Source organism: Artemia sp. Qi Xiang Cuo, chromosome 1 (genome assembly GCF_049724085.1).
Source record: "Artemia sp. Qi Xiang Cuo chromosome 1, ASM4972408v1, whole genome shotgun sequence".
Taxonomy (NCBI): Eukaryota; Metazoa; Arthropoda; class Branchiopoda; order Anostraca; family Artemiidae; genus Artemia; species Artemia sp. Qi Xiang Cuo.
In genome coordinates this window covers 90,135,978-90,149,418 of record NC_142794.1, presented here as the reverse complement: position 1 = coordinate 90,149,418, position 13,441 = coordinate 90,135,978, and the positions used below count along the sequence as shown (strand labels likewise).

Sequence of the window (13,441 nt, the reverse complement as noted above, 5' to 3'; positions counted from 1 at the left end):
ACTGTTCCACAGTTGCCGGTCCATACCTTGGAAGCTTTTCACTAAACATGCAACATTTCTTTTGGATATTGCTATGAAGTTTTGCGAAAGCACCTCTAGCTGACTTTTCAACAAAATCTATTCTTTCAGAGATAATTTTAATCTTTAATTTTGAATATTTTTCGTAATCCCGGTAAAATATTCGTAAAATGTTTCTCAGTTTACAAAGATCAGCCTGTGCATTCTTTGCAGCTTGTGTAAACTGCAAAAATATCCATGGTATCCGAGCAATAGTTTGAATATTTCAATAAAAGCTGGAAAAATACCTTAAAATGTTAAAATTAGTTTTATTTTTGGTTAGGTTCTAACTACCCGATGTGGGATTGACTATGTATTTTCAGACCGAAAAATTACATTTTTTAATATATATTTTATTTTTCAGTTTAGAATCGCTAAAGTTATTATGTAAACTGCAAAAATATTTATGATATCTGAGCAATAATTTTAATCTTTTCATTTAAACTAACAAAATACCTGAAAATTTAAAAATTAGTTTTATTTTTTGTTAGGTTATGGATACCTGATACGAGTTATAAGAAGTGTTAATTAGATGAAAATATTATTTCTTGTTTTGTAATAAGATGCCTTTTAAGCGAGTTATTATACGTAATTTAAAAAAAAACAGTACTATACAAAAAACAAAGACAACATCTTGGAAAGAAAAAAGCAAAGGTATTCAACTGACAAGGCGTATCGAGAAGTAATAATTGAGAGAGCAAAACAAAACAGCAAGATGTGTTATCACAATGATGAAGATTATAGACATGCGAAAATTGAGACAGTCAAACAAAAGAGTAAGGAACGGTATGATAATGATGAAGATTACCGAAACAAATATAAGAAAAAAGTTGCTACCAGAATAATGGGTAGATACTGGGGTGACAAAAGCTATAATGAAAAAATTAAATTCTCTGCGAGGTTGTACTGAAGAACGCGTAAGAACAAAGGGAAAAATTACATTCAGAAATACAAGAAGATGGCAAAAATGCAGGCTGATCTTTTTAAATTGAGAAACATTTTAAGCATGTTTTATCGGGATCACGAAAAGTATTCAAAATTACAGATTAAAATTCTCTTTGAAAGAGCGGATGCTGTTGAAAAGTCGGCTAGAAATTCTTTGGCAAAGCTTCATAGTAATATCCAAAAGAAATGTTGTCAGTTTAACGAAAAGCTTCCAAGGTATGGATTGGCAACTGCGGAACTGTTTATAGATGCAATGGAAAATGTTCGACAACACAGTGAATATACGGAGGCGTACTTCTTAGAAAATTCGTATATTAATTTTGGAAGGAGTAATTGCAGTTTATGTAGCAGCAATAAAAATATATATACAAGCATACCTATAAACAGCGAAGGAAAAGCAATGTTTTTCAATTATGGCGAAAACGAGCCTGTTAGGGTTATTAGTAAATGTGTTTGTAAGACTAATGATTTAGAACAAATTCCTGGAACACCGACTCAAGAAAAAAGCATTTCTAACTGTGTTTTAAACAGTTCTTTTAGTTCTACTGAATATTTGGCAAAAAATTCTCTGTGTAGTAGAACAAACTGTCCTGAAAAGTGCGAGACAACTATTAAAAAATGCTCTGAAACTAGATCTGACAAGGAAATTATGATGGCTGAAGTCACCTATAACAATCTGAGTAAATATTCAAAACCAAAAATTGGGCAGCAGGTTACTTGGCAATGTCGGCCTGATATCTGCAAGCTCTATCCGACGGATATTGAATTATGTCAAATTCTTTTTGATATCCTTGAAAATAATATAGCATTATAATTTTCAACTGACAAATTGGTTAATTTCTACCTTGGCGGCTTGGATTATTGTGAAATCAATTACAGGGACACAAGAACGCATGGGCATTCGTTATACTGTAGCCCAAATGAGGGATGTCAGAGCTATTTGTGTTCTCTAAGGGCACTAGCTCCACATTTTCCTGTCTTGAACTGTTTCATTAATAGCGTATATAAGGCAGTATCAAAATGTAAGATTATACAACATATTAATCTACTAAAAGTCGAGGGCTCGTACAAGGAACTAAGTCATTACATAGAAGAAGTGTCAAGTAGACTCCGTCGTAATAATAGTCAAGACTTTATTTACGGTGATAGCAATATTAGAGTTTCTGTGGATGGAAATACAATAATAAAATTATTTGGTAAGAGCCTTGATAAGGTAGCTAACATCAGGGATGTATACCCCACAATGCACTGTGACAGTTGTGAGCAGATAAAGACAAAATACCAATTGAAGAGTCTAAGATCCCTTTCAAATATCCGGGTTGCAGCGGTAGCTAGCAACCTAGTAAGAGACGATCACCTCCAATGTTAAGAAATATAAAACCCCTAACTCCTAAAAAAAGAATCAGATCAAAACAAAAAGTACATCATTAGAACCGCCTTGTCCGAATCCTCTATAAAGGAAACTTACCGCCCTTTGGCTTGAATAATAAAGAAAATATATTGGCTTGAATAATAAAGAAAATATATTGGCTTGAAAATCAAGAAAATAGACTTTTACCACGTTATTCTCCACAAACGGGATATTTTTTTCTTTCCGCTTGATTTTCCTCCTCAGCTAGCTGGGCACTGGAAAATCAAAGAGAGCTGTATAATAGCTCATTTTAAAGGAAATTGCAACATCTAATGCCTTTTGTAATTAAAAATATAATACTCTTTAAAGTAGAATCAATTTTGTCAAAAAAATTGCATTTTTGATGTATTTTCATACTGCAGTCTTTTCAAAGATATTTGAATTTTGAAGCAATCAAACAGTTCATGGTAATGAACTCTATAGTAATAATAGCTACTTGTCTCAATAGTAACCGAAACTCCTGGAACCAAAATTTTCTTTTTTGGCTTAATCGCTAAAATTATTATGTAAACTGCAAAAATATTTATGATGCCTAATCAGTAATAGTAAGTTCTTAATTTAAAGAACAAAAATACATGAAAATTTTATAATTAGTTTTTCTGTTTGTCTCCTGGAAGAAAATTTTTTTTCATCTCAGTTCAAAGTTATTATTGTATCCTGGAACCAAACTTTTTTTGGTTTGTAACCCGTAAAGTACGTATCTCCATATTATTGTCTTATAATTGTAATTATTTTAGTTTTCAGTCCAGAATCGCTAAACTTATTATGTAAACTGCAAAAATATTTATGGTGTCTAACCAATAATACTAGTTTTGTAATTCAAACAAGATAAATACCTTAAAATTTAAAAATTAGTTTTTTTTATGCTAGGTTTTAGATACTCGACACGGGGTATTGTGTACTTAATAATTTTAAACCTTGAAAAAATATGGTCTCACTTGAAAGTAAAAGAAGAAAGAATAACCAAAAAAAATATCAAAATAGATTAATCCAAATTTCTATTAATAAAAAACTTTACTACACAAAAAATAAAGCTAACATCCTGAAATATAAGAAAAGTTTATTTAAAAGAGATAAAAATGCCACCGAACGCAATAAAGCTCGGGAACGCGTAAGGATTGCTACTAAAATGTCTTGTGATCCAGAATTTAAGAAAATGAAATATGACAGAGGAAAACAGAGGTATGTTACGGATCAGGGGTATCGAGAAGGGAAAATTGAGACAGCCAAACAAAAGAGCAAGGAACGGTATGATAACGATATAGATTACCGAAACAAACATGAGAAAAAATTTGCTACCAGAATAATGGGTAGATACTGGGGTGACAAAAGCTATAATGAAAAAATTAAATTCTCTGCGAGGTTGTACCGAAGAACGCATAAGGACAAAGGGAAAAATTACATTCAGAAATACAAGAAGATGGCAAAAATGCAGGCTGATCTTTGTAAATTGAGAAATATTTTACGCATGTTTTATCGGGATCACAAAAAGTATTCAAAATTACAGATTAAAATTCTCTTTGAAAGAGCGGATGCTGTTGAAAAGTCGGCTAGAAATGCTTTGGCAAAGCTTCATAGCAATATCCAAAAGAAATGTTGTCAGTTTAACGAAAAGCTTCCAAGGTATGGATTGGCAACTGCGGAACAGTTTATAGATGCAATGGAAAATGTTCGGCAACACAGTGAATATACGGAGGCGTACTTCTTAGAAAATTCGTATATTAATTTTGGAAGGAGCAATTGCAGTTTATGTAGCAGCAATAAAAATATATATACAAGCATACCTATCAATAGCGAAGGAAAAGCAATGTTTTTCATTTATGGCGAAAACGAGCCTGTTAGGGTTATTAGTAAATGTGTTTGTAAGACTAATGATTTAGAACAAATTCCTGGAACACCGACTCAAGAAAAAAGCATTTCTAACTGTGTTTTAAACAGTTCTTTTAGTTCTACCGAATATTTGGCAAAAAATTCTCTGTGTAGTAGAACAAACTGTCCTTAAAAGTACGAGACAACTATTGAACAATGCTCTAAAACTATTTCTGACAAGGAAATTATGATGGCTGAAGTCACCTATAACAATCTGAGTAAACATTCAAAACCAAAAATTGGGCAGCAGGTTACTTGGCAATGTCACCCTGATATCTGCAAGCTCTATCCGACGGATATTGAATTATGTCAAATTCTTTTTGATATCATTGAAAATAATATAGCATTAAAATTTTCAACTGACAAAGTGGTTAATTTCTACCTTGGCGGCTTGGATTATTGTGAAATCAATTACAGGGACACAAGAAAGCATGGGCATTCGTTATACTGCAGCCCAAATGAGGGATGTAAGAGCTATTTTCGTTCTCTAAGGGCACTAGCTCCACATTTTCCTGTCTTGAACTGTTTCATTAATAGCTTATATAAGGTAGTATCAAAATGTAAGATTATACAACATATTAATCTACTAAAAGTCAAGGGCTCGTACAAGGTACTAAGTCATTATATAGAAGAAGTGTCAAGTAGACTCTGTCTTAATAATAGTCAAGACTTCATTTACGGTGATAGCAATATTAGAGTTTCTGTGGATGAAAATACAATAATAAAATTATTTGGTGAGAGCCTTGATAAGGTAGGTAACATCAGGGATGTATACCCCACAATGCATTGTGACAGTTGTGAGCAGATAAAGACAAAATACCAATTGAAGAGTCTAAGATCCCTTTCAAATAAGAAAGGTTTTGATGTAATGATGGCCACGATTTTAGAACACCTACAACAGGACATACCCAAAGATGACAGAGAACAACTAATTCAATGTACAGGTTGGAAAGAGGATGTCATAGATTCATTCTCTGTCTGTGATTACTGTGCTGAGAAAATGTTGAAAAGTCAGGAGAATGTCCGATCAGTATTAAATAACCTTCATATCGACTGTACACCGGAATGCATAAAGTGTTTAAATAATTTTGAAATGGCAGTGATTCGATTTGTAATGCCTTGTCTTACGCTCGTCAGATTAGGGCAAGTAACTGCATTGAAGAGACCTAGAACAGAACTTGTTGACGCTCTTAAGGGGAGAATAGTATCCCATACTAGCTGATATAAGGTGGTTCCAGGTGTAGTTACATAATCCGGGTTGCAGCGGTAGCTAGCATCCTAGTAAGAGCTTGCCCAAAGCAATAGTTTGAATATTTCAATACAAGTTATAGTAAAAAACGAATTTTAGTCCATACTAACTAAAATTTAGAAATAAAACAACTTGCCAAAAGCAATATCAATTAGTTGAAAAAAAGTTTCCGTAATGAAATGGCTAAAAGTTATTGGCATTGGTGCCGCAGTCGCATCCATTGGAGTACCAATTTGGTGGGCTGTTAGAAAATATCTCGAACCAGTTTATGAGAACCAAACCATAACTACTCCAACAATTAAGAAGTGCGCCGAAACAAAACAAGAACGGCGAAGCGAAGCCTTTAAGGCGTATCCATAAACAAAAGTTTTAGAATCCACGGACCCAAAGGATGGATACACGAGACCAGGAGATTCCATACAAAGACGTGATCCTCTTGTGATTTCCACCGCAATGTTTGGGGCTCTTGTGTCATTGCTACCAACTCCACTATTAACTTTTAATAGTGTAAACATTCCACTCATCATCAGCACAAATATATCCTAATGAGTAAAGTCAAACTGTTCTCACTCCTTGAACTTTCTTCAAACACTAATAAAAACTATAGCAAAAATCCTTTCATTATATTCTCTGCAATCCTCTCCCGCTAATATTTCCGGCTCCCTGATTGGCTTAGAAGGAGACATGTGATCCTGTTTCCCTTTATCGGATCAAAACATTCTCCCCACCGATTATATAAATCAATTTCTCAGAAATTTAGTTCCCCTTCGATTACACAATCAATTTCTTGGAAATCCTCTCCCCTTCGATTAGGCAATCAATTTGCCTAATTGGTGCTGATTCAACAGCACCAACCCATGGTAATAAAATATCCGTCCCAATGTTCATTGTAGTAATCTCACCAGCTCAGACTTTGTATTTACAAATACCCCACCCCCAAAATTTGAAACCAAAAAACACATCGATTTTTTGAGAATGAATACTCTTAAGAAATTGAGAAAGAAATCTAACCTATTCATCAATAGAAACGTAGAAGCTGAGGTATTTACAAATGATGCAGCTCGTCTGACCCCTTTGCTGGATCTGAAACAGATTGGTAACATGGCAGTAACCTGCAAACCAAAGGAACAAATTATTCAAAAAGAAACTAGGCTCCTTTGGTTAGCAGCAGTTTACATATATTGAAATCACCATTTTCAACAGAAAAATGCAGACGTGTTATTTTGTTGAAAGCCAACGCATTTTGGTCGGCTCCGTAGCTTAGCAGTAGTTGACAAATAGCCAGTTTGTCTTTTTCTGCAATGGAGATAAGTTCCGCCGGTTTGGACCAGAATTCACTTACTTTTTGTGCAGCACAACGCAAAGGTGTTACTTGTAATTTACTCTTCAGATTTGGGTCGGCTCCATAGCTGAGCAGAAGTTGATAAATAGCCAGTTTTCCTTCTTTTGCAGAATAATGTAAAGGTGTTTTGTGAAGCCAATCTGTCACATTTGGGTCGGCTCCAAAGCTCAGCAGCAGTTGACAACTGGACAGTTTGCCTTTTCTTACAAGATAATGTAGCAGTTTTTTTCCATTCCAATAGTATTTCATAGTTGCATTTATGTCACCTCTTATATAATATCTTAAGACTCGTATCATGTACCAGAAACTTTACAAAAAATAAAACTAATTTTAAATTTTCCAGGTATTTTTTAGTTTGAGTTAAAAGATTAAAATCACTGCTCAGATATCATAAATATTTTCTGCAGTTTATATAATAACTTTAGCGATTCTAAACTGAAAAATAAAATATACAAAAAAAATTATTTTTATGGTCTGGAAATACACATTAAGTACCACAAACCTAAGAAAAAATAAAACTAATTTTAGAATTCTTATGTATTTTTTTTAGTTTGAATTAAGAGATTACAATTATTGCTCAGATATCATAAATATTTTTGCAGTTTACATAATAACTTTAGCGATTCTAAACTGAAAAATAAAATATATAAGAAAATGAATTTTTTGTTCTGGAAATTCATATCAAATCCTACTTCGAGTAGTTAGAACCCAACCAAAAATAAAACTAATTTAAAAATTTTAAGGTATTTTTCTAACTTGAACTGAAAGATTCAAATTATTGCTCGGATACCATAGATATTTTTGCAGTTTACACAAGCTGCAAAGAACACATACGGAAAAAGTTAATAATTACATTCAAAAGTCCAAAAAGATGGCAACAATACAGGCTGATCTTTGTAAATTGAGAAACATTTTACGAATTTTTACCGGGATTACGAAAAATGTTTAAAATTACAGATTAAAATAAGATTTGTATCAAGTACCAGTAACCAAACAAAATTTAAAACTAATTTTGAAATTTTCAGGTATTTTGTTAAATAGAATGAAAAGATTAAAATTACTGCTCAGATATCATAAATATGTTTGCAGTTTACATAATAACTTCAGTGATTCTAGACTGAAAAATAAAATATACAAAAAAAAATTAATTTTTTGGTCTGGAAATACACATCAAATCGGGTAGTTAGAACCGAACCAAAAATAAAACTAATTTTTAAATTTTAAGGTATTTTTCTTGTTGTAATTGAAAGATTCAAACTATTGGTCGGATTTTTTTTACGTAAATATTTTTACAGTTTACACAAGCTGCAAAGAACGCATAAAGACAAAGTTAAAAATTATATTCAGAAATCCAAGAAGAAGACAGAAATATGTTTTACCGGGATTACGAAAAATATTCAAAATTACACATTAGATTTCTCTCTGAAAGAGCGGATGTAGTTCAAAAGTCGACTAGAAATGCTTTGGAAAAAGTTCATAGTAATAGCCAAAAGAAATATTGTATTTTTAATGAAAATTTTCCAAGGTATGGACTGGCAACTGTGGAACAGTTTACAGTAGTAATGGAAAATATTAGATACCACTGTGAATAAACGGAGGCATAACCATCCTTTACTTAGTTTCAGCTTTATTCGATGATCGAGCCTTTATGTACTACAACTTACGATTATGACGGCATTGATCAATGTTGTGCATGAGAAAATGAAGTTTTTTGTAAAAAATAGATTCTGTTTAAAAAAAATTAATTACAGATGGCCCTAGATCCAGAGATTTTCTTTAAAATGAGCCATTGAACAACTCTCTATGATGTTCCAGTGCCAAGTTATATGTGTAAAAAGTGATTCTATTTTTTTATTTATTTTTTCACCCCTGTTCACCCCGGTAATTTTGTTCACCCCTGAGGAAAAGAAACAAACAAACAAGCAAATAAACATGCATCCCTGATCTTTCTTCTGGCAAAAATACCAAATTCTACATTTTTCAGATAGGAGCTTTAAAACTCTACAGTATGGTTTACTGATACGTTGAATCTGATGGTGTGTATTTCGTTAAGATTCTGTGACTTTTCATGGTTGTTTCTCCCTTTTTTCGAAATTAAGGCACATTTTCACACGCTCGTAACGTTTGATGGGTAACGTTAAACTTGATAAAACTTATATATTTTAAATTAGCATAAAAATTCAATTCTTTTGATGTATATGTTAGTATCAAAATTCTGTTTTTTAGAGTTTCGGTTACTATTGATACGAGTCACTCTTACTATACAGTTGTTTACCACAAACTAGTAATATGTAATAGTAATAGTAATAGTAATATGTACTTTACGGGTTAGGCCAAAACAATTTCGGTGCCGAGAGACAAAAAACAAAACTAATTTTAAAATTTTCAGGTATTTTTCCTGTTTGAATTTTTAAAAATACTGTTATTGGATAGACATCATAAATATTTTTTCACTTTATATAATAACTTTAGCGATTCTGAATTGAAATCTAAAATAAATAAATTGAATATCTTTCTTTGGAAATATTTAGACAGCACTATAGATGGTCATACGTACATCATGGGTTAAGCCAAAAACTTTGGTTCCAGGAGACAAAAAACATAACTAAATTAAAATTTTGAGGTGTTTTCTAGTTTGAATTAAAATATTAGTATTATTGAATTGAAATAGATATTTTTGAAGTTTACATAATAAATTTAACGACTTTACATAATAATGACAGCTAAAATAAATAAAATTTGAATATTTTTCTTTGGAAATGTAGGACAACAATATAGAGATACGTACTATACGGGTTAAGCCAAAAAAAGGTTGGTTTCAGGATACAATCATAACTTTGAACTGAGATGAAATAAAATTATTTAATCTAAATTAATTGGATAATTATTATTTTGTCAACAGATAATTGTGTATAAACATTGCATTCCCTTATTACGTCATATATGGTTATAGTCTATACGATTATGACGTCATTCATCAAGCTTGTACACGAAAATGTAGTTTTTTGTCAAAATTGATTCTATTTTAAAAACTATTTTTTATTTTTAATTAAAAAAGGCAATTGTAGCAATTGTCTTAAAGGAAATTAATTACAGGATGTAGCAATTTACTTTAAAATGAGCCATTATAAAGCTCTCTATGATTTTCCAGCTCCTAGCTAGCTGAGGGTAAAGAAAAACAAAAAACAAAAAAGATGCCTTTTAGGCAGAATGCTGTAGTAGTTGCCATTTTTCTTGATTTTTAAGGCAATATATTTCCCTTACTGTTGAAGCCATGGGAAAGAAAGTTTTCTCTATAGGGGTTTCGGGCAAAGCAGTTTTAATTGAGTACTTTTTGTTCTGACTCTTTTTTTTAGGAATTATGATTTAATAATTATTTTAGGAATAATAATTAATTTTTTTTTGTATATTTTATTTTTCAGTCTAGAATCACTAAAGCTATTATGTAAACTGCAAATATATTTATGATATCTGAGCAATAATTTTAATCTTTTCATTCAATTTAACAAAATACCTGAAAATTTCAAAATTAGTTTTAAATTTTGTTTGGTTACTGGTACTGGATACAAATCTTATTTTAATCTGTAATTTTAAACATTTTTCGTAATCCCGGTAAAAATTCGTAAAATGTTTCTCAATTTACAAAGATCAGCCTGCATTGTTGCCATCTTTTTGAACTTTTGAATGTAATTATTAACTTTTTCCGTATGTGTTCTTTGCAGCTTGTGTAAACTGCAAAAATATCTATGGTATCCGAGCAATAATTTGAATCTTTAAGTTCAAGTTAGAAAAATACCTTAAAATTTTTAAATTAGTTTTATTTTTGGTTGGGTTCTAACTACTCGAAGTAGGATTTGATATGTATTTCCAGAAAAAAAAATCCAATTTTCTTATATATTTTATTTTTCAGTTTAGAATCGCTAAAGTTATTATGTAAACTGCAAAAATATTTATGATATCTGAGCAATAATTGTAATCTCTTAATTCAAACTAAAAAAAATACATAAGAATTCTAAAATTAGTTTTATTTTTTCTTAGGTTTGTGGTACTTAATGTGTATTTCCAGACCATAAAAATAATTTTTTTTGTACATTTTATTTTTCAGTTTAGAACTGCTAAAGTTATTATGTAAACTGCAAAAATATTTATGATATCTGAGCAGTGATTTTAATCTTTTAACTCAAACTAAAAAATACCTGAAAAATTTAAAATTAGTTTTATTTTTTGTAAAGTTTCTGGTACATGATACGAGTCTTAAGATATTATATAAGAGGTGACATAAATGCAACTATGAAATACTATTGGAATGGAAAAAAACTGCTACATTATCTTGTAAGAAAAGGCAAACTGTTCAGTTGTCAACTGCTGCTGAGCTTTGGAGCCGACCCGAATGTGACAGATTGGCTCCTCAAAACACCTTTACATTATTCTGCAAAAGAAGGAAAACTGGCTATTTGTCAACTTCTGCTCAGCTATGGAGCCGACCCAAATCTGAAGAGTAAATTACAAGAAACACCTTTACATTGTGCTGCACAAAAAGTAAGTGAATTCTGGTCCAAACCGGCGGAACTTATCTCCATTGCAGAAAAAGACACACTGGCTATTTGTCAACTACTGCTGAGCTACGGAGCCGACCCAAATGCGTCGGCTTTCAGAGAAATAACACCTCTGCATTTTTCTGTTGAAAATGGTTATTTCAATATATGCAAACTGCTGCTAACTAAAGGAGCCAGACCAAATGTGAAAGGTGGCCCGTACAACGAAACACCTTTGGCTTATGCTATTGAAAATGGTAAATTCGATATTTGTCAACTGCTGCTAACTAAAGGAGCCAGACCAAATGTGAAAGGTGGCCCGTACAACAAAACACCTTTGGCTTATGCTATTGTAAATGGCAAATTCGATATTTGTCAACTGCTGCTTAGCAATGGAGCCAACCCAAACGTGAAAGGCGGTAGGTACAACAAAACAGCTCTACATTTTGCTGCTGAAGAAGGTACAGTCGATATTTTTCAACTGCTTTTGAAGAATGGAGCTAACCCAAATGTGAAAACCTCCTTATTCAACAGAACCCCTTTGCATTATGCTACTCTTAGAGGCGCACTGGATATTTGTAAACTGCTTCTGAGCTATGGAGCCAACCCAAATGCAAAATGTGGCCCATACAACAAAACATCTCTACATTTTGCTGCTGAAGAAGGCGCAGAGAACATTTGTCAACTGCTTTTGAGGAAAGGAGCTGACCCAAATGTGAAAAGCACCTTGTTCAACAAAACGGCTTTGCATTTTGCTGCTGAAAAAGGTTATCTGGATATTTGCCAACTGCTGCTGAACAATGGAGCCGACCTAAATGCAATAAGTGACATTGAATATACACAAAATCAAAAGAAAATTTTCAAAAGAAGAACAGCCTTAATCATTGCGTTAAAAAATCGTTCATTCAAAGAATATTTTGCCATAGCCCAATGTTTTTTGAAAATGAGACAGTTTATCATTCAAAGTTGCCTATAGATGTTAAAGAGGAATACCAGAAAATAATCAAGCATTTAGTAGGAAATAGTAATACTCCAGGACTACCACCAAAGAAGAAATGGTTTTGGAAACTATGGAAACTTGCCTTCAATGACGCTGACTGGTCACTTCAGTCAATGTGCCGGTATTTAGTCATGGAGCATTTATATTGTTCTGATACAGTGGACGAAGTTAAAAGAATGAACATACCAGAGACCTTAAAACAATATTTAATTTACCTCTATTTACCTTAACCACCTGCGCATCAGGGTTACCGTGGCAGCTAGCAGCCTATTAAGAGATGATCATTATAATAAAGAACGACCTGTAGCCTATACTAAACTTTACAGGTCACTTAATCCGGGTTGCTAAGCGGGTCCAATGCTAAGAAATATAAAACCCGGAACTCCTAAAAATAGAGTCAGATCAAAACAAAACTACAACATTAGAACCACCTTGTCTGAAACCCTACTAGATAAATAATGAATGAAGTTATAGTTTTATTAGAGCTATGATCCGGGTTGCAGCGGTATTTCCGGGTTGCAGCGGTAGCTAGCAACCTAGTAAGAGACGATCACGTCCAATGTTAAGAAATATAAAAACCCATAGTTCCTAACAGAGGAGTCAGATCAAAACAAAAAGTACACCATTAGAACCGCCTTGTCCGAAACCCCTGTATAAGAAACTTTCTGTCCCTTGGCTTGAACAGCAAGGGAAATATATTGGCATGAAAATCAAGTAAATTGACTTTAACCACGTTATTCTCCCCAAACGGGATATTTTTTTCTCTTTTCTTTTTTTTTCTTTTCCACAGATAGCTTGGCACTGGAACATCGTAGAGGGTTGTTCAATAGCTCATTTTAAAGGAAATTAATTGGGTTAAAAATCTATAGTAACTAAAATAAATTATTTCTAAAAGAGAATAAATTTTTCCACCAAAAACTGCATTTTTGATGTCTTTTCACACTGCAGTCTTTCAAACATAATCGTATACCAGCGGTAAGATTTGAACCCACTCCTCCGAAGAGACTGGTGGCTAACACCAGTGTCTTGGACC

The 13,441-nt window shown here is 32.5% G+C and overlaps 1 protein-coding gene across 1 annotated transcript in view; it reads left to right on the top strand.

Moving 5' to 3' along the window:
* The window catches only part of LOC148956902 (uncharacterized), a 173,458-nt gene extending 161,074 nt beyond the window's left edge, over nucleotides 1-12,384 (top strand). Inside the window, exons 4-5 of the mRNA XM_089092619.1 lie at nucleotides 9,229-9,246; nucleotides 11,192-12,384. Coding sequence (XP_088948745.1) covers nucleotides 9,229-9,246; nucleotides 11,192-12,384 — 1,211 coding nt within the window. The remainder of the gene's footprint in view (nucleotides 1-9,228; nucleotides 9,247-11,191) is intronic.
* The last annotated feature ends 1,057 nt before the right edge of the window (nucleotides 12,385-13,441 follow it).